At 39.6% G+C, this 25,943-nt stretch overlaps 1 protein-coding gene across 1 annotated transcript in view; it reads left to right on the forward strand.

Annotated features, from left to right (window-relative positions):
- The window catches only part of LOC126442985 (glutamate dehydrogenase 2, mitochondrial-like), a 91,460-nt gene that overhangs the window by 58,062 nt on the left and 7,455 nt on the right, over positions 1-25,943 (forward strand). Inside the window, exons 4-7 of the mRNA XM_050090864.1 lie at positions 16,133-16,323; positions 17,646-17,778; positions 24,401-24,489; positions 24,724-24,728. Coding sequence (XP_049946821.1) covers positions 16,133-16,323; positions 17,646-17,778; positions 24,401-24,489; positions 24,724-24,728 — 418 coding nt within the window. The remainder of the gene's footprint in view (positions 1-16,132; positions 16,324-17,645; positions 17,779-24,400; positions 24,490-24,723; positions 24,729-25,943) is intronic.

The raw sequence follows: 25,943 nt of genomic DNA on the forward strand, positions 1-25,943 counted from the left end.
TGATCTACACTCAGCAACAGTAATGAAGCGAATGGCGGCGTTTGACGCGCAAGGCTTGCCGGGAGTCGGCACGCATGCGTGTTTTGTCATTGGCGCCAAATTTCAATAGTTACGGCGAATCGGACCTTACTTTTGGAATAACCCTCGTAGCATAACGAACCACAATATGTTCCTCCTCCTTCCATGCACACATACTAGTGAAATAACATCATCATAACCATAAATACTCTTAGCTCTTACCTCTGTACATACCTTTATGCGATGTGGAACTGTCACCTCACACAACCAGGTGCGCATACCTATCACTGTGTATACAGTTTTCTCCCTCCAACACATGACAGCTCCCATATTATCTTAAACTGTACTCTTGCTGTTTGTGTCTTTGTGTTTCATTGTGTGTATGTGTATGGGTAGTTGTATAGCCTGATTCTTTGGCCAGCTTATGGAAAATCAGTTGAGGGTTATAGAAAACCACGGAAACTGAGAAGGACTCCAGCGATAGAAGTAAATGCATATGGACAGAGGGAAAGATAGACTGGTACTCAAAAGAGAAGTAAGAAAGGAAAAAGCAGAGATGGTTTCTAAGATTGAAGAAGAGAAAGAAAATAGCCCCAAAGACAGGAAACTCTTCCCACCTCCCTTCCGCAGGATCCCCACTTTGCCGGTACTTGAGTGCGAAGTCGGAGGAGGTATGATGTTAAACGTCTCCTGTAGAATGGACATTCTCACCTTCACCTTTGAAGTTCCCGAAGAAAGATCTTAGCAACCCCTATGGAATGGCAATGCTGAAGAATCAATCACACTTGTCTGCAGGGTTGTTTGAAAGGTGTGGTACCAAGCAGGGTGGCACAGTGGTTAGCACACTGGACTCACATTCGGGAGGACGACGGTTCAGTCCCATGTCCAGCCATCCTGATTCAGGTTTTCCGTGATTTCCCTAAATCACAGCAGGCAAATGCTGGGATGGTTCCATTGAAAGGGCACGGCCGACTTCCTTCCTCGTCCTTCCCTACTCTGACAAGACCGATGACCTCGCTGTTTGGTCTCTTCCCCCAAAACAATCCAATCCAAAGGTGTGGTGTGAGTGTAGTGATAGTCATGTTTGTACCTACACTACCCACCCCTTTCAAAATTTATATAAACCCTCCCCATTCATATCACATTTCACAAAAGGTATAAATTATCCCATAATAAGTAGAAAACTATGCAGCATATTATCGTAAGTAGAAACTATGTGTGATATCGTCATAAGTAGAAATTATGTATCATATCATCATAAGCAGAAACTATGTATCACATCATCACAAATATCTCAGTATTCCTCTTACCCCGTACCGTATCATTCACATCATTTTTCACTAAGGATATAAAATATTCAGTAGTAAGTAAAAAAGCTATGTATCATATCATTGCAAATATAGCAATATTCATATTATATCATATCCTCCAATAGTTAAGGCCCAAATCAGACCTAACTATACGTTGGTCGCTAGGCAAAAATATGACCTAACTATACACAGATGGTGGGAGAGACGGGCTGGTTAGGCAAAAATATGACCTAACAATCCGTGGAGACTGCGTAGGCTTCTGTTGACACTACAAATGAGACCCCAGGACCAGTCACGAATACCAGCAATGGCGTGCCTGGAATAACCGAGGAGGATGTTCCAGCGGGTATAATTTTTTTTCCCTTGCCATCCATGAATACCTCTGCACACAGTTTCATATGGAAAACTGACAAAGAGATTACATTCAAAGACTACTTTTGGCAAAAGTAAAACCTAACTATGATCAGATTTAAGGTCCTTGATGACTAGAGCGGAGCATGCTGTCAACTCACCTTTACATCAAGCCTAGAGTGGAGAATGCTGTCAGTTCACATATTATGGTGTATTACCCAGTGATTTAGTCCTAACTTGATGTAACAACCCAATTCATCACGGTGAATATACAGTGGAGAATCACAGCACCCGTAAAACAAGCAAGCCTGTGTATATTGACGAGATCACTTATTACCACCTCCTCATGAAGCAGTATGACCTTGATATCAACCGTGCTTGTCCACGATGTCTAGATGAGTATGCCCAATTACTAAACTATCTGACAGTATAAGAGGAAGAAAACAGAATACAGAATATTATAAGGCTTGAAGAGAATTCGATGTTGGAAAACGAATATGGAAGTAACACCGAACCTAACTCAGGATCCGACAATCATCACTCCGCTCGTTAAAACAGAATGTTAATGTCCATGGGGAACAGATGTGACTCCTCCTGGATCCCATGGATTTACGGACCAATACCTCTCGTTAAATTTCATATGAAAGTCTCCCCACAGTGAAATAATTACCATTTTACTAGGAAACACAACATTAAGTAAAGTTATTCTATGTTCTAATCTGTCCTGGACAAATTTGAATTCTTTGCAAAAGTCGTCTACAAACTTGTTAGTGTCATTAGGATTGCAAAAGACAACAGTCATAATGTTTCTGGATATTATACTCTCGGAAACTTCTCGATCTATAATTAGCTCAAAAGATTCCACCATACTACCTACGTTTATAATGTCAAAGTCAAGTATTTCTTCTTTCAAATTTTGTTCTACATTATTTATTCGCAGACTGTCAACATGTGTACTAATGCCTGGAATTTTCGATTGAATAATCGATATTAGTTCCTTAGGTCGATCCGTGCTTTCTTCCAAGATATTCATTTTCTGTCTTATGGAATTATATATTTATGTTGAAAGTGAGAGTTTTATTGTGTATGAAAGTCAAATACATCGTTAATTGAGCAAAGTTTGTCTACTTATTTCATATGTAGAAAGAGTCTAAAAATTCCTGTACCTAGCGTTATTTGATACAGAAGAAGTCAAGAGGGTTTCCAGCAGCCAGCTATCCAGTACAGACTAGTGGCTGCAAATTCCCAGTAAGTCACCTCATAAAGAAGTGGAAGGTGGTTTGGGGGAATAAACTGATATAACCCAGATTCACACTCACACTTTAAGTTGGAAATGTTAGAGAGTCTTTCTTTCATAAATAATACATACTCATTATTTCCTTTCTTTGAGCTTCAGAATACGCAGTATTGTATCGACCTAATCACTTTTCAGAAGCCAGCTAGGACATCATTTCATAATTACGCGCCTTTTTCATACTGTCAATCAAGATTGTTCTAGGTACGTTGAGAGATTCAGATGCTGCAGGTATTCCATACATCCTTCAAGAACAGAATTTACTGTCTCCTTCATTCGTTCTTGTGACCAGCTCTGCCAAGCTGTCTTTTGCACATAGTTCCTTACTATACGTGAAATGAAATTCTAGGTGCATTAGTTTAGGAACAGATAGGGACATAAGAAAATTACACATAAAATTGTTTTCTGTGAGTATTAAAAAATTAAAGAAGAGGTTTTGTTAAGTTGAAGAGGAAATTTTACTTTAAATAGGAACTTACTTCAGGCCATACTAAAAATACCAAATTCTCTCCGTTTTACCTTTCTTTGTGTAACAAGTAAAACAACATTTGTGTTAAGTGAAAAGTAAAAAATTCAGCCAAAGCCTTTTTATTTCATATTAAATTCCATCCCCACTTAGTGTAAATTTAATGAAACATTCAATAATTTGGAGCTTTAATTGTTTTATAAAGTATAATGAAACACTAAATTTTCGTTGGTTTTGCCCCTTCACTGATTGACAGCTTTGCCCCACAGTACCCAAAAAATCAAATATGGGGATTTAAAGTTATCGATCAGCAGTTGGTAGGCTATGTTTATTACAGAAATGCAACTAAACACACTGAATAATCATGTTTACTCACCAATGATAAATCAGATTGCCGAAATAATTCTGAAAACCATACACAATTTTCATGCAACTCAGAAAATTAACTTTTTAAAACTTTAAAAATTTCCACAATCCAAACAATGGCCAGTACATAAGTGATAATGAGCTTGAACTGTTCATAATCATAGCCTCATCATCAGCACATTATGTTGCCACCCGATAACAGCACCTGATTTTGAATTGCAAATCATTTCGCATCTGAGATGACTTTACGCTATACAATCGCATTCACATTGTGTTTTCATAAGAGAAAAGTTAATTTGCCGGCATCAGTACAAAATTTATTTTTTAATGCAATGTTTTAGATCCCCTTCAACTGATCGAACAATTAAAGAGAAGTCAGAGAATTATTTCAAAAATACACGTAGCTGCAATGCAACATTTAACACGGATCAAGTCCACTGACGTAACTGCTTGAATTTCGACCACAGGCCATACTAGTAGTTTTTATTCTTCATGCGTTATTAATAAAACAGATAATATGAACCAAACGATCAAACAACTTGTTGTTATTCGTGTAGGCTGTACGTCAGTGAGCTATGAAAACAGAGATGTGTGAAAGAGACCACGTGGAGCCTTGGGGTCTGTATCCCCAAAAAAGAGAAAACTGGACCAAATAACAAATACAGTGCCATTCTTTGAACTCTCTGACTGAAGACTCCAGCATGAGGAAATCAAAAGACTGAATACAGAAATAGAAGTTTCGAAGAAAAAAAAAAAAAAATACAGTGTTAGAAATGACCCTAAAAGAACGTGATGCAGCCCACAATGGGATATCTACTGTTGCTGATGAGAGAATCAGTACAGCTGGTGCCAACGTAGAATCGCACGATGATGAGTTCATGAAATTCTTGACATCCGAAAAACAAGTGAAAGCTCAGTGTGCAAGCAGTTGTAACATTGCACACATTATGGAAGAGGAAAACAATCCATGAAATAGAAGGAAAAAATACTGATGCGGAGGTCGTTTTGCCTGACTGTTCACCACTTGGCAGGCTATCTTACATTTAAGTGCCAAGCCACTGATAAATCCTTGGGATCATGAACTGAAATGTGCTCAGTTACTGGACAAGTTCTGATTCATGGCTATCTACTGTTTCTCAAGGGGCTCTGTTAAATCTGACAAAGACTGGGTGAACATTATAAAACAGTTCGAAGTTATATTTTCTGGGTTTCATAGACATATCATTTCTAAGTGAGACAAAGTAGTTACAACTTTGACATCAATTATTTAAGCAAAGTTTCCTCTGGTGCACGAGATATAATTAGTTTGTATGCAATAATGAGAACATTTATTCACATTAGGCATTTGAATAAGGAAAAACAGTTGCAATCATGGAAGAAGGACACTGCAAAGAAGCATTTGATGTGGACAGAATCTCGAGAAAGAAAAATTGAAGATCTGCTTTCTTTCATTCACAACAGGCTATTCATATACCAAAAATTACAGGGCGCAAGTATATTTTTTACCCAATTGAATTATTACACCTATTATGGAATTATTTCTTTTGTTGTATATTTGCTAGAGTCTATTTACATTTTTATATTTCTTTAACGCACTTTAAAAGCATTTAAATCATTTATGGAAGGCACATGCTATCTAAACCTGTCTGCATTCTTGCTTTCATACAAAAGCTGCCTGCAGGAAGAAGCATCCTAAGACACAAAAAGAACCAGCTGGAATTTTGTTAATTTGACTAACTGACAGTTCATTTGATCTTTTAATTAGCTAAGACTTTAATCCATTGACCAGTTAACTGATGGGCCAAAATATGCCCAACTTATTGGGAATTGTACCACTCTGTGGTTAAATCTAATTTACCCATCAGCCGAGAGAAAATATCATTTCGAAATGTTCGAAAATTAAAACAAGAAAAGGGTGATTGAGTAATGAATCATGCACTCCACGGATGGTGAACAATTCACGCAACAAATAAACTATTGAAAAGCATGCATCTTGTTATTATCTTTTATCTTAAAATTCTTGTTATTTTTTTTTTATTATTGAAAGTAAATAATAATAAAAATTGAAAATTAAGATAACACCACTAGTAAAACGTACGTGAATAGTTGTGGCACAAAATGTTGCAACAAGCAAACCGAACTGAGTATGACTGGCTGAAAAAAGCACCATTGCCAAACAATGTATGCACGTCAATATATGAACAACTTCTCAGTATTGTGAAAAAAATTAACGAATTTAGGTTTGTTTTCTCTGAATATGAATTTTCTACAAGGTAGCGTAGTAGTTTTTTATATTTAAAGAAAAATGCAGTAAAACATTTTCTATTGGTTAACAATAAGGTGAACTTTTTTCTGACAGTTATTTTTATAGCGATTTTTGGCTTACAAGGAGAAGTCCCCAATGGTGCGATTGACATTTTGAAACTATTTGTATGGTGATGTAAATTAAGAGCCCATGTATCACACACTGCAGCCATTCACCCTGGTAGACCGTTGTTTCTGAGTAACTGATGGAAAAAAAATCGCAATAGTGTTAAAAAAGGAGCATTATTTAGTATGGCTGTGTGGTGTAATGGATAGGGGGTTATGGGTTCGAAATTGAGGAGATGCAGTACATTTGATTTTCAAATATTTATTGAAATGACTTTGATCATAATTTTTATTCTATTGATTGATTTAAATGTAATTTTTTAATTCTATTGCTTTGCCACATAATAATAAACACTATATAAACTTCTTCATTTGCTCATTTTTCTTCCTTTCATTCCTTCTCCACATTAAATCTTTGTTTATGTGTTTTTAATCAATTTTATGTATCAATTTCAATTTAATTTCTTTTGTTTTATAACCCTGATTTTTTGTCCACATTATTGTGTTCATTAAACATATTTCATATTTTACTTGAATTTCATTTAACTTATAAACCCATCAGTCATTTAAATTTTCATGTGCATTATTTTGTCCATAGTACAGTAGGTATTTAGGTTATGTTTTGAATGTTTGTATGATGATTACATGCAAAAAATTGCTAATTTGGTAACAAAAATAAGTTTTTCACAGCATTGTGCAAACATAAATAGTTTGTCATCTCTTGTTTCTCAACTGATAGATCGGAATTTTAAAATAATTGAACAATGTAATATGTAAATGAAATTAAATTCACAGTGCCGAGAATTTTGAATGATATAGTGACTGAAATAATGTGACAAAGAAATAGAATTAAAAAATTAACCAATGAATGGAGTAATAATAATGATCGAAGTAATTTTGATAAAGATTTAAAAATAAAAAAATTATGCATCATACAAAATTAGATCCCAAAACCTACTGTATATGAAGCTGTTATCCTCCATTATACCATGCAACCATACTAGTTGATGGAACTTTTTTTTGACACTATTGAGAATCATGCAAAATTCCGAATTGCTTTTTTTTGTCAATTACTCGCAAATGAGGGCCCACCATGGTGAATGGCTGCATTGTGTGATACCTGGGATCTTAACCTACATCACCATATAAATAGTTCCAAAAATTCTATCGCATCACTGGAGACGTCTCCTTGTTATTTTAATTTTCTCCATGCTTATCGATAAAGCTTTAAATGCCTGACTAAACAGTATACCATTTTGTACAGGGCTAGGTCGCCACTTCCACTGGGAGAGTGGAGCACTGAAGAGAGAGAGAGGGGGGGGGTAGGCTGACCTGCATGCGGGTATTGGACTGGCAAAAAGATGTCGGTGTTGAAATACAGGTGGAGAGGGGGAAGCAAATCTTTAGTGTCCCGTTGGTGCTGAACGTTGCAGCTATGCTAGCCATATCCACCCAATTTGGGATAGGGACTGTGCGCAGAATGGTGATGTATGACATCGGTGTGAACTCATGCGAAGCGTCCCCTACGTGGAGGACAAAGATGGATCCCTCGTGGAGCTGTGAGGAAAGCTCATCATGTAGACACTCAGAGGTGTTGATTGAGATGCAAATTTTGTCAATGGTGGATGGTAGGGGTTACTAGGAAGGACAGGGGAACAATAACATACATTGGGGGAACACTCTGTGGGGCCACTAGATGCCAACACTTGCAACAGCGTAATGTCACATGCAACATGTGGTTGGGACTGAGGTAGTGGATCATCACACACAGTGCCTGAGTGAAGTAAGGGTACAATATTGTTACATACAACAATTGAACTGCCCAGAAGTGTAGGTTCGGTGCACATATGATCAGGGCGGGGCACAGGGAAGTGGGTGGTTGTGTGTGAGATCGTAGCCGTCGCATGACTGAGGAGCACCTCACTCGAGAGGTCATGGTTTACATTCCTTGATTGTCCAGGCCGGTTTCACATGGTGAAGAGAAACTGTCTACCGATGGCCATTGATGAGAATGTCCATAGTATTGTCTGTGTAAACCAGTACTTGGAGCAGGCTAGAGTAAGATGGCCGTAATGCTGGTTTGTCTGTGTCATCCTGTAACATAACAAACTCACAAGAGTCCAGTCTCGAATGCAGAAAAACCTGAGGACGGGTGTGCGGCTGTGGAGGGGGCATGTGGATTGTGGCTATGTGTGACCACCTACACTCCACTAGAGAGAGGAGGTCGGATAGGTTGATGGTTGTTTTGTTGTTAGCAGACACTGTGGGTAGAGCTAGGGCTTCACCATACAGGAGCCCCACAAGTGAAACCTGGAGGTCTGTTGGTTGGTTGGTTGGTTGGTTGGTTTGGGGAAGGAGACCAGACAGCGTGGTCATCGGTCTCATCGAATTAGGGTAGGATGGGGAAGGAAGTCGGCTGTGCCCTTTCAGAGGAACCATCCCGGCATTTGCCTGGAGTGATTTAGGGAAAGCACGGAAAACCTAAATCAGGATGGCCGGACGCGGGATTGAACCGTCGTCCTCCCGAATGCGAGTCCAGTGTTTAACCACTGTGCCACCTTGCTCGGTGGAGGTCTGTCTTATAAGTTGTGCATATTCCTAACATAACCTAGGGAAGGGTGTTGGATCATTCACCACCGTGGCACATGAGGTCCACTTTCAGAGTCCTGTGCCAACACTTGACCAGCCCATTGCTTTGTGGGTGGTAAGCCGTAGTGCAGAATCCATCCACCCCACAGAGCATGCAGAGTTTGTTAAACAGCAGGGATTCAAACTGCCCACCCTGGTCGGTGGCGATGGATGTAAGGCAGCCGAATTGAGCTATCCAGGAGGATACAAATGCTCATGCTATGAAATCCGATGTAATGTCCTGCAGGTGTATTGACTCCACCCAGTGTGTGACAGTTGGTGACAGACAGGATATACCTGAAACCATTGTTGCAGGTAATGGTCCTATGAGGTCCAGATGCACATGTTGGAAGCAGCCTTTCGGGATGTTGAATTTACCTAAAAAGGGTTGTGTGTGCCTGCCGACTATGCTGTGCTGGCACTGTATACAAGCACAAGACCAAGTACGACAATCCCTCTGCACATCCAGCCACACAAAGCATTCTGTAACAAGGTGCGTAGTAGCCTTAGCACCAGGATGTCATAGGTTATGTAACATATTGAATACTTGGCGATACAGTGCATATGGAACAATGGGTTGGGTGGGGGGGGGGGGGCATGGACGTATCGCACCATAGTGGCCTGACCGAGCCCAGTAGGTTGCAGGAAATGATCTGGAGGGAAGTAGCAGGGTCCTTTTGGAGGTTGTGCAGTTTGGTATCATTGACTTATGAGTGGGCCAGTTTGTCGCAATTAATGGGGGATGAAACTGAATTGATACATGATAGGTAGTCGGCCATAACATTTTTTGAACCTTGGATGTAAAGGATGTCTGTTGTTCATTGACAAATTAACTCATCTGTTGAAACCTATGTGGAGGAAGGTCAACAGTGGGATTACGGATAGCATCCGCAAGGGGGGCAATGATCTCTGAAAATTGTTATGTTCCTTCCTTTGATGTCTGCACAGAAATATGTTACAGATTCGTACACCATGAGCAATTCTCTGTCAAACACTGACCATTTACATTGAGCCGTAGATAGTTTTTTGGATAAAAACCAAAGTGGCTGAGTCATGTCACTGATGTGCTGTTGGAGGACTGCACTGATTCTAAATTGCACACATCCACTGTAATAGAGATGCAGATATCTGGTAAAGGGTGGGCGAGAGTGACAGCATATGCTAACGCTGACTTAAGATCTTCAAAAGCTCTCACCATATTGTCAGACCACTGTACCTGGTGATTGTCAGAGGTTTGTTTACTGGTCATTGTGTCAGTCATTGGGGGTTGAATGGCTACTGCCATTGGTAGGCTACAACGGTAGAAATTGATGGTTCCAAAAAACCGGTGTAATTTGTGAAATGACACTGAGAGAGGTAGATCACGAAAGCAAGTCAACCAGCTCTCGAGGGGGGTATATACATTCGGAGGAGGCGGTGTGACCCAGAAAAATTACAGTGGTGCATCGAAATTGTGACTTGCCATTATTGATCTCGACTCCGTTGTGTGTCAATAGGTCCTGTATCATGACCAGGTGGAGTTCTTGTTCTCTGTCAGAGGAGCAAAAAATGAAAATATCATCGAGGTATGCATAACAATATGAGCTGTTAAACAGAAGTGAGTCTATAAAACGTTGCCAAGTTTGGGCTCCATTTTTGAGACCATAAGGCATGTAACAAAATTCATAGAGACCAAAGGATAAGAATACATCGTCTTTGGTATGCACTTTGTTCCATGGATATCTGTAAATATGCCTTGTGGCAGTCGAAGACACTGAAGATGCATGCTCCGCTAAGTACTTGCGCGAAGTCTTGTATATGGCATCTAGGGTAATTGTCTAATGCGGTCTGTGCATTGAGGTGGCAATAGTCATCACACAGGCACACTGTGCTGTCCTTTTTGGGAACTAAAGATATGGACGAAGACCAGTTACTGTCCAGCAGACAGACAATACCTGCTCACAGAAGTTCCTCCACTGTGGTGTTAGCAAGGCATAGTTTATGTGGCGGTATTTGGTGCACTTTATGATTCACCGGGTGGCCCATCTGTTGTGACAATTTTGTGTGTCGTTCCTTTTGTGACAGCATTCAGCTGGGCTGACAAACTTGCTCAGGGGCCGTCATGAACAGGAATCATTAGCACAAAAGAGTCACTAACCTGATGTGCTGGCTGAGCTGTCAATGGTGGTGGTGTCAGAGTTTGTCAAGGTGCATCGCCGGTGTCGGGGGGAGGGGGAGGGGGGGACAGAGGCATCAAAGTTTCATGCAGTGCATCGCCTGTATTGGTGGATGGTGGCATTGACAGGCTTTGTATGAGGCATCATACCTTAAGAGGGCTTGTGTAGCCCATGATATGTCACGGTTCAGTTCGGCATTGCAAGCGCGTACATTATTGACTATAGAGTGTTCGGACTGAAGCTGGGTGAGGAAGCTGCAAGGCTGTCCACCAGTGAAGAGCAATTGATCAGAGCCATGTCGAAATCGTTGTGAAGCTGAGGGGGAGAGAGAGGTGAGTAGACAACAGAACATACAATATGAATAGATGAGGCAGGGTGCAATAATGCGGCTGACTGGAGGATCCAGAGATAGACCAAAGTGAAAAAGGAAGCCAGTGCCCAATAGTTGGTCTTGTATGTCAGCCATGTAGAATGACTGTGTGAAACGTTTGCCAGGTACGAGTTCAATAGGTAACTCAGCAAAACCATTGACTTGAAGTGGCGATTTATTTGCTGCTTAAAGATACAGTTTGGCTAGTGTTGTGTCCATTGCAGTAAATGAGGAAGGTGTGATGCTAATGTCTGTTCTGGTCTTGACAAGAAAATCCTGGCATGAACCTAAATCCAAGGCGTACATATGAGCTCGTGAGGTATAGGATCTGACGGAATGCAACATCTGTGGGTGCCCTTCCATATACCCACGAGCTGTGGTGCCTGCTGCAGCCTGCAAGCTGCGTTTGGGAATGCGAAGGGTGGGTGGCAGTTGTGAGCAGTGTCCCCGTAAATGGGGTGGAACCATTATATGCGTTGAGTTAGCTGTACTCGTCCCACCATCTGAAGCTCTAGGTGAGGGGAATGCTGGGAGGGCAGATGCTAGCCTGGTTGGGGTGAGGAGAGCTGGAGCTGAACCACTGGCAATTACTGGTCTTTCCCCTAGGTGGCAGCTGTTCCATGTGGGGTCCACCATATGCATATGCCCGCCTCTACCGCCTGATAATGGAAGTATAGTCACAGTATTACTGAGCTTGCCCGTATTAGGTGCTGTGCTACATGTAGGGAGGTGTCGGTGCCAGAAAATGGCTTGTGCATGGTCTGCCAACTGTAGTTTATCCTTGAGTGATGCTGCAATATGGGGAAGCAAATATAATTGTAGTTCTTGCAGCAGCTTCACCATCTACAGTGCCCAGAGCACTAAGTTTGGCAAGATCTCGGTAGTGACCTGCACGTGCAAGTGTCGCTACAACTGGGAGGGGATCTGTCACCTAGTTTCATAATATATAATGTTGTGAATAGTATCGGCTGGCAGATGAGAAAGGCATTCAATGGGTAGTGCATGTGCAGAGGCATATTTGTTGCTCTTGAATGGGTTCATCAACAAGTCACTGATAAGATCAGGATGGTCATGCAGGTGATTCACTATACAAAATGAGTGCCTCTGTCCAAAACGCTGTGTATGGCCAACATGTTGTCCACCAAGGTAAACCATGTCACTGGATTGTCTGGTTGTAACAGCAGGAGCTTCGGGAAATTACTTGGGGCCAGTGCTTGTGGGGGTGTAGGAAAGGTACAAATTGTGTGAGGATTCTGCACAGTGTTCACTGATGCGAACTGTGCCTCAGTGACGGGCAATGTGATGTGTTGAACGCCCAGTAGCTGTACAGGTGAAGCATCGTGTCCAGTCCTTGTAGGAAGGAAATCTGTACGGCCACAGGCTGAGCACCTCATGGCGGGCTTGGAAGGATTGACGGCCGATGCAGACAAAATCATGAGCATAGGTGCAAAATCACTATTGCACGCTGAGTGACAGGGTGGAAACACGGCAGGTGGAGGTGTGCATGGGGCAGCAAGATGGATAGGTGTATACATGGCCCAGCGTGGTTGACATGAGCATCCCTTCAATCGACATGGAGTGGGACACATTAAACAATGGACCACTCTGAGGGAAGGGCAACCATGCATGTGGACCTGAAACTGGGCAGCCGCGTGGTCCATGTAGAAGTATGGTAGAAACTCGAGCAAGAGGACCCTGGAATTTCACACTGGAGAAGCAGCCTGTTGAGTGTAGAATGCCATTGAAGGCCGATGTGTATAGCACCTGGTGTGGTGTGCCGGCGGAGGTTAGGATCGTCTGGCCTGCCGAAGCAAACACTTGAGACCCGAACATTCCTGGTGTATTAGTAGCACATGGGTAAAATGTTGCACTTCACAGTCAATGGTCCATTCTGCAGTCACGATGGCTTCCTGCACTGCTGGAGAAACTGGAGTTTGCGACATTGTTTTGTGTCGTACAACCGGCAATACACAGCGAGCAAATGCAGCGTATTTTTGTGACTCAGGGTCACCAATGTGGGTTTTCTAGCTATAGTGGCTAACCGTGCACAGAAAACTCCAACTGATTATGATTGGACACTTTTATTATGGCTCGAAAAAATACACCAGACACAGGAAAACCATTACAGGTAACAACAACTCCAACATCTCCACCAGAGTAAAAAAGCACACAACGACCAATGAACACCAAGTCCAAAGACAATTTCCTCTGCAGTTGGCAGGTGGCCGTTACTGGCAGTTGATGGTTGCCACAAATATTTATTTCAGCACCTTTCAGTACATGCATGCTGTAACAATTCATGTGGTGCTCAACATGTTGATCTTGCCTTATTTACTTCAGGGACAAGTAGTGCATATATGTCTGTATCATGGTTTTTATGTGTAGATCCATTTTTTTTTATTATTCTTATGTACCTCTGCTAGAATTAATGCATATATGTATGTAGAAAAAATATTTTCTAAGGATAAATAAATCAAATTATTTGCTTCTCTTATATTAGTGAGAAATTTATGTTGTAAATGGACAATCATTGTTGTTTCTTCACTACTTATAGACAGTGATGATATGAATAATTATCTGTTTTTTATTTTATTTATTTTTTTCATTGGTGTAATTATGAGATAAAGTTTGTCATCTGCACTGGTTTATGTTCATTCCTGCTGCAATAGTATGAATGCAATCAGACCAAAACACACAGGACCAGTTCCTTGTCTTTTAAAATTGAAGCAAGGTTTGAGTCCAGGACCTGAAGGGTTTTAATATTGACGAGGCTATTTGCACATTTAGTGAGAATGTACTGAATTCATTGGATAGTAAATTACAGACTGCAGGTATTTTCTATGATTTGCTAAAGGAATTTCACTGCATGAACCAATATAACCTTTAAAGGAAATCAGAAAAACATGGTGTGACTGGCAGTGCTGTAAAATAGATCAAGTCATATCGTGCAATGATTGGGAAGTAGTTGTAATAGTGTTCTGCATGGGGCCATTGCATTTTCTTGTATGACCTATCATTAGTTACATTGCCACATAAAAAGTTTGTTTTGTTTGCAGACTGCAGTAAATAGTAAATTGAACATAGATCTAGAAAGGACTGCTAATGACATTTTCATAGTCCTTAATAAATTGTCTATTACCAACTCACTGCCATCAACTGATGAAAAGACACACTAGAAGCAGTTCAGAACGTGTAAAAGGTTTCCATACAGCATATGCATAAAGTATGAAGAAGTGCAGATGAAAGAGGTAGACGATGTTAAATTCCTGGGATTACAACTTCATAATAAATTCACTTGGGGGAACATACGATGAAGTGTTGAAGTGTGTAAAAAAATAATTATTTGTAACACAAATGTCATCAGATATAAAAATAAACTTAAAAATAAGAAAGCTGACAGTGGAAAGTCGAGGATGGAATAACAACAGTTTTATGAAGTTGATGGATAGCTACCCACCACGTAGAGGAGGCACTGAGTTCCAGACAGGCACAACCAATAGATACTAAATATTTAAGCTTCCTGCCCAAAGGCCTTCTTCAGAAATAGGAAGCACACACACATTCACACATGCACAACTCGCTCATACATGGTGACTGTTTCTGGCTGCTGTTGCCAGACTGTTGGAGACAGTGGCCCTATGTGAGTGTGAGTTGTGCTTGTCTGAATGTGTGTGTACTTTCTATTACTGAAGAAGCCCTTTTGGCCGGAAGCTTAAATATTTAATGGTGTTTCGATTGTGCCTGTCTGCAAATCAGTGCCTCTATGTGATGAGTAGCACTCTATTCTTTTCACAATATTGTTATAAATAAAAAAGATGGCATTCTATGCTTGCTTTCATCCCATAGGGTCATATGGTAGGCCCCATCATATTTTGCAGTAACTCTTCAAGTGAAACAAAATTTTTCAGAGTCCAAAAGCATGTAATATACATTATTTGTGCCGTGATTTCATGAAAAGCGTGTAGAAGCCTGTTCAGAGAACCAGGTGTACTAACTAATGCTTCTCAGCATATTTGTTCATTAGTGAAATTCATTGTAAGTAATAAATAGTATATCTTCTGTTCCAACAATCAGCTCATTTCACAAGAACAATCAACATAAAGACCTGAAGGCATTTAAATCCAAGAATTAATCCACTATTCAGTAAGACCCATTTTCAATAACTTGACAGTAACCATAGGAACCTACTTGGAGCCAACTCTTTCTACTCCTTTGATGGAATTCGAAACAGGACCAGTTTATTTTCTGAATGTATTATCATTATCATCATTATTATTGTCTTATTGTTTTATTAATGACACATAATGTTCCACATTCACAAGAATCTCCTCAACATCGATCCATGCAATGAAGAATTCGTCTAATCTAGACTAATTCTGGCAAGAATTTTCAGTTGTCATTGCAGATATATAGCAACAGGGTTGCTGCATGTATTACTTACTTTGCAAACAAGTTTCTTTGAGAAAATCCTTTCGTTGATTTACCTACCAACTCATTGCTGTGAAGTTCCCTATGTGCATGTACCTGGCAGAATGACATGCTGTGAATGAGTAATCATTCTGTTGTATTGTGTTTATTTAATTCCAGTAAATATGATTAAACATATTTTCAGACTGCTAAAATCATCATTAAATTCTCTTTGTAATACTAGGTAACTAAGTTATGATATTGTGCAGATTAACAAACACAGATAGTTATCTGGAGCGTTGTAGATACTAATGTCAATATTTGTCTTGCTCCATGAATTTGACAATATTAACATCAAATCTGTTAGTATTTAATCCTTTGGCTTAATTTTCATAGGTTACAGTGATCTAGCTGCATTGTCAGTAGCCACTGGAAAGCCTATAGATCAAGGTGGTATAAATGGCCGCGTGGAAGCAACAGGGCGCGGAGTTTACTTTGCTCTTGACTTTGTCCTAAGGCAAGAAGAGTGGATGAGGTTCATTGGGCTTGAACCAGAGTGGCCCTGTAAAAAAGTCATTATTCAGGTTGTAAATGACACCTTTATATATATTTTTAAAAATTATTAACTGATACTAAATGGTATAATTATACACACACCAAAAAAAGTTTTAGAGTTCCGGAACCTGTACAGAAAACTGGACTAGAGATCAACATAAACATCATTTCCGCCCTTTTTATTGCTCATGAAAACCACACATTGCATGCTGTACCACCATACAGTGAGGCCTTCAGAGGTAGTGATCCAGATTGCTGTACACACCGGTACCTCTAATGCCCAGTAGCATGTCCTCTTGCATATTCACTCTGAGGCGCCTGGACACTTCCCTTGATGAGAGTCCTTCCTGGCACAAAGTAACAATGGTAACAATGCAGACATGACTGAACCACAGTATTGACTGTCTAGGCATGGTTGAACTACAGACAACTCGAGCCGTGTACCTCCTTCCTGGTGGAATGACTGGAACTGATCGGTTGTTGGACCCCCTCCATATAATAGGCGCTGCTCATGCATGGTTGCTTAAATCTTTGGATGTGTTTAGTGACATCTCTGAACAGTCAATGGTACTGTGTCTGTGATACAATATCCACAGTCAGCGTCTGTATTCAGGAGTTTTGGAAACAGGGATGATGCAAAACTTTTTTTGATGTGTGTATAAAATGTATGCTACTTATTTAATTACCTGTGATTGCTTCCTTCTTTTTATTTTACATCTTTTTTGAAGGCATTGAGTTAACAATAATGCAACACAGTTATATTTGTTTTTATTCCTTACTGGAATATTTGCTGTATGTTTATGTTTGTGACAATTTGAAACTGGGCTGTGTTCAAATGTTTATACTGGAAGAGCAGTCTCCAGAAAGAACATGTGCCAAGTTTTGTGCAAGACAAATTTTTTGAGTTTGGCAACGACAAAGAACAATCAGTGGTTAGTTAAAGATTTGAATTGGTCCATGAGGTATAACTAGGTAGATCTGTTAAAGAAAACTGTTCTCATTTGATTCTCAGTCTACCCATCCCCTTTAACTACCATTTATTTATTTATTTATTTATTTTGATCCAACATCAACTGATTACAAAAAAAAGTTTTCTCTGTTCCAGTCTTCTGGATAAGTCAGAGCCTTACTTATTGAGTTACATATTATTGCGTGGCATTATTATCTACACAACTTTTTCTAAATTTAATTGAGAGAACAATGTTGCATATATGGACTATATGTAAAACCAGTTTGCTATTGGAATACATAGATTCAGGAACTTACAGTTTGTGACACAGTATTCAGATCTAAGATTCAAATATTTACAGTTTGTGACACAGTCTCCTAAGATCTGAGATTCACATATTTTCAGATAGATGGTCTTCCATCATATGAGTGTATTAAATCTAGAAACTCATCTGTTGAATTTACAGGATTGTTCAGGAGCCATAATTTTAATTTCTTTTGTAGTTCTGTATTGGACAATGTGCATCAGCATTATAGTTGTTTGATAGCCATCAGTTATATCTAGAGTGTTTGAATAAGATTAGAATTATACATGAAACACTTAATTAGAACCTTGTTTCATTTTAAGTCACATATCTGTAAATATTTTTCATTCTGAAATTTGAGCTGGTCAATAGAGCCAATGCACCTCTGTCTAGTATTTGATGAAATCTGTTGTATGATTATACACACATCAAAAAAAGTTTTGCGTCACCCCAGTTCCTAGAACTCCTGAAGATAGAAATTGACTGTGGATATTGTATCATAGACACAGTCCCTTTGACTTTCAGATCTCACTAAATACACCCAAAGATGTAAACAACTGTGCATAAGCAGCACCTATTAGACAGAGGGGTCCAACTGCTGATCAGTTTCAGTCATTCCACCAGGAAGGATGTACACGGCTCGTGTTGTCTGTAGTTCAACCATGCCTAAACGGTCAATACCATTTGCGTTGTTACTTTGTGCCAGGAAGGGCTCTCAACAATGGAAGTGTCCGGGCATCTCAGAGTGAACCAAACCAATGTTGATTGGACATGGAGGATATACAGGGAGGCTGGAACTGTCGATGACATGCCTCGCTCAGGATCCAAAGGGCTACTACTGCAGTGGATGACCACTACATATGGATTATGGCTTGGAGGAACCCTGACACCAACGCCATCACGTTGAATAATGCTTTTTGTGTAGCCACAGGACATCATGTTATGACTCAAACTGTGTGCAATAGGATGCATGATGCACAACTTCATTCCCGATGTCCATGGCGAGGTCCATCTTTGCAACCACACCATGCAGCGCGGTACAGATGGGCCCAACAACATGCCGAATGGACCACTCAAGATTAGCATAATGTTCTCTTCACTGATGAGTGTCTCATATGCCTTCAACCAGACAACAGTCTGAGACGTGTTTGGAGGCAACCCGATCAGGCTGATTGCCTTAGACACATTGTCCAGCAAGTGGAGCAAGGTGGAGGTTCTCTGCTGTTTTGGAGTGGCATTATGTGGGGCCGATGTGCACTGCTGGTGGTCATGCAATGGGCCAAATGGCTGTATGATAAATGAATGCCATCCTCTGACCGATAGTGCAACCATGTCAGCAGCATATTGGTGAGATATATGTCTTCATGGCCGACAATTTGCACCCCCATCATGCACATCTTGTGAATGACTTCCTTCAGGATAATGACATAGCTCAAGTAGACTTACTTGACTTAATTCCTTTGGCCCCTGTGGGGGCATAGGGCATCCAGGAGAACTCGCCATCTGTCTCTGTCTTTGGTCATTTGCCTCAATTCTGCTCAGGTCTTGCCAACTCTTTTTGCTTCCCTTTCCAGTGTCCTCTTCCATGTGCCCCTAGGTCTTCCTCTATTCTTTGTTCCCTGGGGATTCCATTCCAATGCTTTTTCCTCGATGACTCCATCAGGTTTTCTCAAGGTGTGCCCCAACCAACCCCACTCCTTTCTCTCTCGTATCTGGTCTTCTATAGGTATCTGGTTTGTTATTCGCCAGAGCTCCTCATTACATATTTTTTCTGGCCATCAGATACGTAGTCATGATGCATCGAAGACATCTATTTATGAAGCTTTGTAACTGGGATGTTATCTTTTTATTCATTTTCCAGCTTTCACTGGAGTACAGAAGGACAGCCTTTAAATTTGTATTAAAAATACAGATTTTTGTTTTGTACATGATATTTCTATTTTTCCATATTGGATACAATTTTATGAAGGCAGCATTTGCCTTTTTAATGTGGTTTTTCACGTCATCTTCAGCTCCACCATCTTCCATCACTGTACTACCCAGATACAGGAATGAGTTGACAGTCTCCACCCGCTGCTCCCCTATTAACAGTGGTAACTCCATGTTCCCTGAATTTACTCTCATTTCCTTTGTTTTACCTGTATTTATCTTGAGGCCAGCAGTCTCTGCTTCTTGCTTTAGCAAGTTTAAATTAGCTTGCATATCAGTCAGCCTTTGAGCTAATAAAACTATGTTGTCTGCAAAATCCAAATCCTCCAGACTTTCATGGATCCCCCAATGGCTTCCTCGTGTCCTGCCTGCTATGACTCTTCTCATAACTGAGTCTAGAATAAGTAGAAAAAGTGTTGGTGATAAAATGCAACCCTGCCAGACTCCAGTTGTTACTTTTATGGGCTCTGTCATATTTCCCTTGTGGAGTACGCAACATTTGTAGCCATCATATAGATATTTTATGATGTTTAAGATCTTCTGTGGTATGCCATACTTTCGCAACACCTGCCAGAGCACTTTATGTTTCACGGAATCAAAGGCCTTTTGAAAATCAATGAATGCCAGGTACATGGTTGCTTGGAATTCTTTGCTTTGCTCTAAAATGATCCTAAGAGTGTTAATAATATCAATACAACTTCGTTGTGCCCTAAAACTGGCCTGTTCTTTATGCAGTTGCTTTTCAAGAGACTCTTTAATTCTGTTTAAAATGATTCTGGTGAGGACCTTACTGGGCATTGACAACAATGTAATACCACACCAATTGTTACAGTCTGACAAATTTCCCTTTTTTGGGAGTTTTACCACCAAATCATTTTTCCACTTCTTAGGAGATTTCTCTTCAAGCCAAATATGCTTCAGCAAGGGATGGAGCATTTTAACAGTACTTTCAATATCGGCTTTTAAGATCTCCGGTGTTATGTTGTCTAGGCTTGAAGCACTTGTATTCTTTAGTGTTTTCAAAACCATCCTAATTTCGTCCATTGTGGGGCACTGCAAATTTATATCTTGATCTTCTTCGACTTTCTCTGGAACATCTCTTACCTGTTCCGCTTGGTTGTCTTCACAATTTAACAGTTCCTTGAAGTGCTCCCTCCATCTCTGTAGCTGTGTCTATTGAGTTGTAAGCATCACCCCATCCTTGTTCTTACCTGGTTGAAGTTCTTCATTAACAACCATTTGGTTATATTGTAGAGCTCTTTCATATTTCCTTGTCTTGCTGCCTATTCTGCTAATTTTGCTTGTTCATCTATCGATTTCCTTTTATTTCGACGTAGCCATATTTTCACTTTTTTGTTCGCCTCCATGTATTCTTTATGCACTTCACTCTTCTGCACTCTTGTCTTACTAAGATTTAACTTAAGTTTTAATTCTTTCCTGTGGCTGATTTCATTCCATGAAGCATCAGAGATCCATTCCTTCCTTTGATGTGCCTTAAATCCTAAGATGTTTTCTTCCACATCTGAATAACTGTCTTTGATTTTTTTGCCAACATGTTTCAGTTCCCTCTTCCATAAAGTTTTCTTCAGAGAGGACCTGGAATCTGTTTTGTAGTTCAAGGGCAAATGTTTATTTGATCTGTTGGTCATTTAATCTAGTAACATCTATTTTCTTGTACTTGTGATTGAGCTTGGTTCTGTTTGCCACTATCTTCAGTCTGAATTCTGCCAAAACTATAGTTCAATTCTTTTATCTTGGCGGCTCGCGCATGCCCGCCCAGACGCTGGAGATTGCTGCGTTGCCAGTTGCACACGACGCACGCGCCAATAGAAGCAGCGCCATAGTATAGCATAGTTCGCAAGCTTACGTGTAAGGGGGGGGGAGCGCGCAGTTCATGAAGTAAAGCCACCACGGCCGCATTAACCCTTTCGCTGCTACAAAGACGTGCTCCCTGCATTCCGCGCTGTGGGCGATTTTGTCACTGCACTGCTCGCCTGTGCAGACACATTGTGTTCCGACTGCTTTGACACTCTTTATCATTCGATTCCACAAAAACTATTTGGCTCAAAAATTAGATTTTTACCTATCTTCTTGACTGATACCTTCCCCCCCATAAATGACTTAATTTTGCTTCGATGTTCAACGCAGTTATTATGCAGCATTAAATATAGTAAACCTTTGCACGAAATTTTGAAGAGATTGCAGAGGTAAAAGTCCATAGAGTATACTTTCCGTATGGTCGATTTTAGTTGCCACAATGTTGAGAATGAAATGTGGACAAGATACCTATATATTTAATTTAATTTAAGTACCACATAAGTGTCGTATGTAATATTGAGAAATATTCCACCTTTCGCGACTGTAACAAAAGTTTTACTTACACTGGGCACGTTTGGCTTTATTTTAAAGCACTTCAATCAATCAAAAGGAAGTAGACAAAACATATTAAACAAAACTGAGGACTTACAAAAACATTAGGACTTGAATATACCGTCTGTCAGTGAAGTGCTCAGAGCTATGTCAAATATAATTTTGTGTGTGGCACACACAAACAGCATTTATTTGCTACAACACTGATGAGCCAACACAAACGTTGAATATTGTGCTACCGCAGCACAAAACTACGAAAGGTGACTTGGCAATGGAGGACACAAAATACAGTCCTCTTATGATGCTTCAAAAGAGAGAAACGCATCTGGTCTAAATAAGTCGATTATTACAGTTGCAGAAGAGGGATATATTTCAATACCATTGGTAAAACTGCGACTGTGGAACAAAAACAAGAAATAGAACATGAATACCATTGTGTATGTGCCATACCTTTCACCGATGGAAGTGCTTTAAAATAAAGCCAAACGCGCCGTGTGTATATAAAACTTTTATTACAGTCGCGAAAGACGGAATATTTCTCAATATTACATACGACACCTATGTGATACTTAAATTAAATGAGATATTTTTATACAGTAAATATTATATGAAATTTAGGTATCTTGTCCACATTTCATTCTCAACATTGTTGCAACTAAAATCGACCATACGGAAAGTATACGCTATGGACTTTTACCTCTGCAAACTCTTCAAAATTTCGTGCAATGGTTTACTACATTTAATGCTGCACATCAAAACAAAATTAAGTCATTTATGGTGGGAAGGTATCAGGCAAGAAGACGTGTAAAAATCAAGTTTTTTGGCCAAATAGTTTTTGTGAAATCAAATGATAAGTGTGTCAAAGCAGTGGGAACACCATGTGTCTGCACAGGCGAGAAGTGCAGTGATGACAAAATCGCGCACACCGCGGAATGCGGGGAGCACGTGTCTGCAGCAGCGAAAAAGTTAATGAAGAGGCAAAGCACTAGAAATTTCATTCAAACGAATAAAATTCGTGAAGTAAGGCACTCCAATATTGTTTTTAAATAAAGAAAATATTAGGCACCGCGCAAGGTTTGAACTCATAACCTTACAATTGGTAGACCAACACCTTAACCGTTCCGCTACCTCAGCACCTCGAACAGTGTGACTACATAAGGACTCTAACATCTCACGCAACTACTTATAAACACTGTTGGTATGACTATGAATTACTCACGCTTCGTCGAAGTACAATAGGAAATAAACAATTACCGCTGTTCTTTATTGCGAAAAAGCAGTTCGTGAGATTGAAACAAACACCTTTCCTTGCTATCGCCTGAATTAGGAGTCTTATTGCTTGTTTGGTTTAATTAATTAATAGACAATGAAGCAATTGGTATAAAGAATGCTTTTTCCAAACTTTCTGTAAAAGAAAGTCTGCTATCAAGACATTGCTTTTGTTCTATTACTTTATTTATGACTGAACGTTTCTAAAACTGAAGACACTCGTCCGTGCTCTGCACTGCTGTCAAGATCTGGCAACGGCGTTCTCTGTTCATTGGCTGACTGTGTTTTGTGACGTCAGATGCGCAGAACGAACCTAAACTCGGCCGCCAAGATATATGACGCGCACTTTAGGTGGTGGTCACTTCGAATGTCTGCTCCTCTTCTGTTTCTGACATCTAACAGAGAGTGCCAGAACTTGCAGCTTATGACTATGTGGTCTATTTGATTTTTGGTAATGTGGTCTGGAGAAACCCACATTATCTTATGACAGTTACAATGTGGAAACAATGCGCCTCCAATGACTAGGTCATGTTTAGTGCACGTATCTGTCAACAATTCACCATTTACATTCCTGATCCCCACACCAAGCACACCCATGGTATGTTCAAGCCCTTCATTTTCTGAACCAACTTTTGTGTTCAAGTCACCCATTAAAATTTTTATGTGCCTAGAATTTGTTTGTCTAAGAACTCCGTTAAGCTCTGTATAAAATGCATCTTTTAATTCTCCTTTAGCTATTTCAGTAGGTGCTCGACTAGAGTGGTCAGCATTTTCTCCAGACATGAACCCTATCGAACATCCCTGGGATAGATTGAATAAGGCTGTTAATGGGCAATGTGACCCACCAACCACTCTGAGGGATCTACACTGAATCGCCGTTTAGGAGTGGGACAATCAGGACCCAACATTGCCTTGATCAACTTGTGGATAGTATGCCACAACGGGTACAGACATGCATCAGTGCAAGAAGATGTGCTACTGGGTATTAGAGTTACAGCAATCTGGACCACACATCTGAAGGTCTCGGTCTATGGTAGTACAACATTCAATGTATGGTTTTAATGAGCTGTAAAAAGGGCGGAAATGATGTTTATGTTGATCTCTATTCCAATTTTCTGTACAGATTCTGGAACTCTTGGAACTAAGGTGATGCAAAACTTTTTTTATGTGTTTATTAATGTTAGCTCAGTGGTTTGAAAGAGATGTACCTTAATTTTATGTTAAGAAGAAGGAGGCAAATTTAGGTAAACAATTACTTAATTTACAGAGAATTTTATGTATTCCTCAGCCATTAACTTTAAAATTCTGAGACATTTTATTAGCACAGCATCAGAAACCTGTCTGCTACTGAAATTAACAAATGTTAGGGACAGACAGGTAGATAGATAGATAGATAGAGAGAGAGAGAGAGCACTTTGTAAGGGAGGAGGTGATCTTGAAAAGGAAAATTAATGATGTGGATAAAAAAATGGGGTATTAAAAAAAATTAAAATAGAATTTTTCTTAGCAGATGACCCCAATAATTCAATGCTTATTTAAAGGAGAAACCAGTTTTTTTATGTTCTGCATGAAAAAAATGTGCTCTTAACTCTGTTCAATATTCATTTATAGAGCAGGTAACTTTTTCATTTGGTGAAAATTGCCAACCTAGAGACCAGTTTCAGAAAACAGAAAAAAAGTTTCTTTGTGCCATGTCTAGGCAACAAAGTGGCTATGGACCTTTTGTATATGGTTTACACACTTTAACCAAATCTTGTGTCATGGTTATGTACGGAACTATTAGTGAAATGTTTTCCCCGGTATGCACAGCAGATCGGTAGATGTATTCATTGGTGCAGTAGATACACAAAGTTTTTTGAAAGTTCTTTACAGTGAGCCTAATGATTACTTCTAGTTATCAATCTTAAGATACTTTTCTGCACTATAAAATCTATATCGATTTTTTTTGCATTCGCGTCCCAGAAAAGAATCCAGTAGGTAACAACTGAGTGTATGCTGCAACATTGTCACCACAAGATATTGACTGTTACAAATAGATGCTTGAAACCTAAGACTAAAACATGCTGATGGTATTCCTTTTTGTTAGCATCTTTGTGTGTTCATTCCATGTTAACTGACAATTTTAATCCCAAATGCTTTGTGCTTGTTATAAAATCTATAAATATTATTGACAGTACTACATGCAACAATTGATTAGATTAGATTAGATTAGATTTACTTTCATTCCAATTGATCTGTAGTGAGGAGCTCCTCCAGGATGTAGAACATGTCAGAAAAACAACAATACAAGACAAATATTTACAACTCAAACTAAGAAGCTAATGTACCATTTCACGACTCCCAAGTGGAATGATCGTCATTTTTTAATGAACACTATATGAAAGAATCATTTTACAAATACTAATGCGTTGAATTTAAAATAAAAAAGTTTTTTAAAATTTATTTATAAGATAATAAACGTGTGAAACAACCACTATAATACTTATTTACAATGAACACATTACTGCACTGAAATGGTGCAGAAGTTAGATTGTACTTACACACACACACACACACACACACACACACACACACACACACACACACATACACATACACACTTATTTACAATGAACACATTACTGCAGAAGTTATATTGTACTTATATATATAAACACATACACAAATCAGTTGGTTCTACTGTTGTGTTCCCTCTTTGTGTTGAAGTGCATTCTGTTTGTTTTCTCTTTGTTCAGTGTTAATTGGTCACATAATTTCTAATCATAAACATCCTTGAAAGTTTCATGTGCTTCCTCTAACCGGAGTTCTGATACTTTATCAATCAGTGATTA

The sequence above is a fragment of the Schistocerca serialis genome, chromosome 1 (assembly GCF_023864345.2).
Source record: "Schistocerca serialis cubense isolate TAMUIC-IGC-003099 chromosome 1, iqSchSeri2.2, whole genome shotgun sequence".
Classification (NCBI taxonomy): domain Eukaryota; kingdom Metazoa; phylum Arthropoda; class Insecta; order Orthoptera; family Acrididae; genus Schistocerca; species Schistocerca serialis.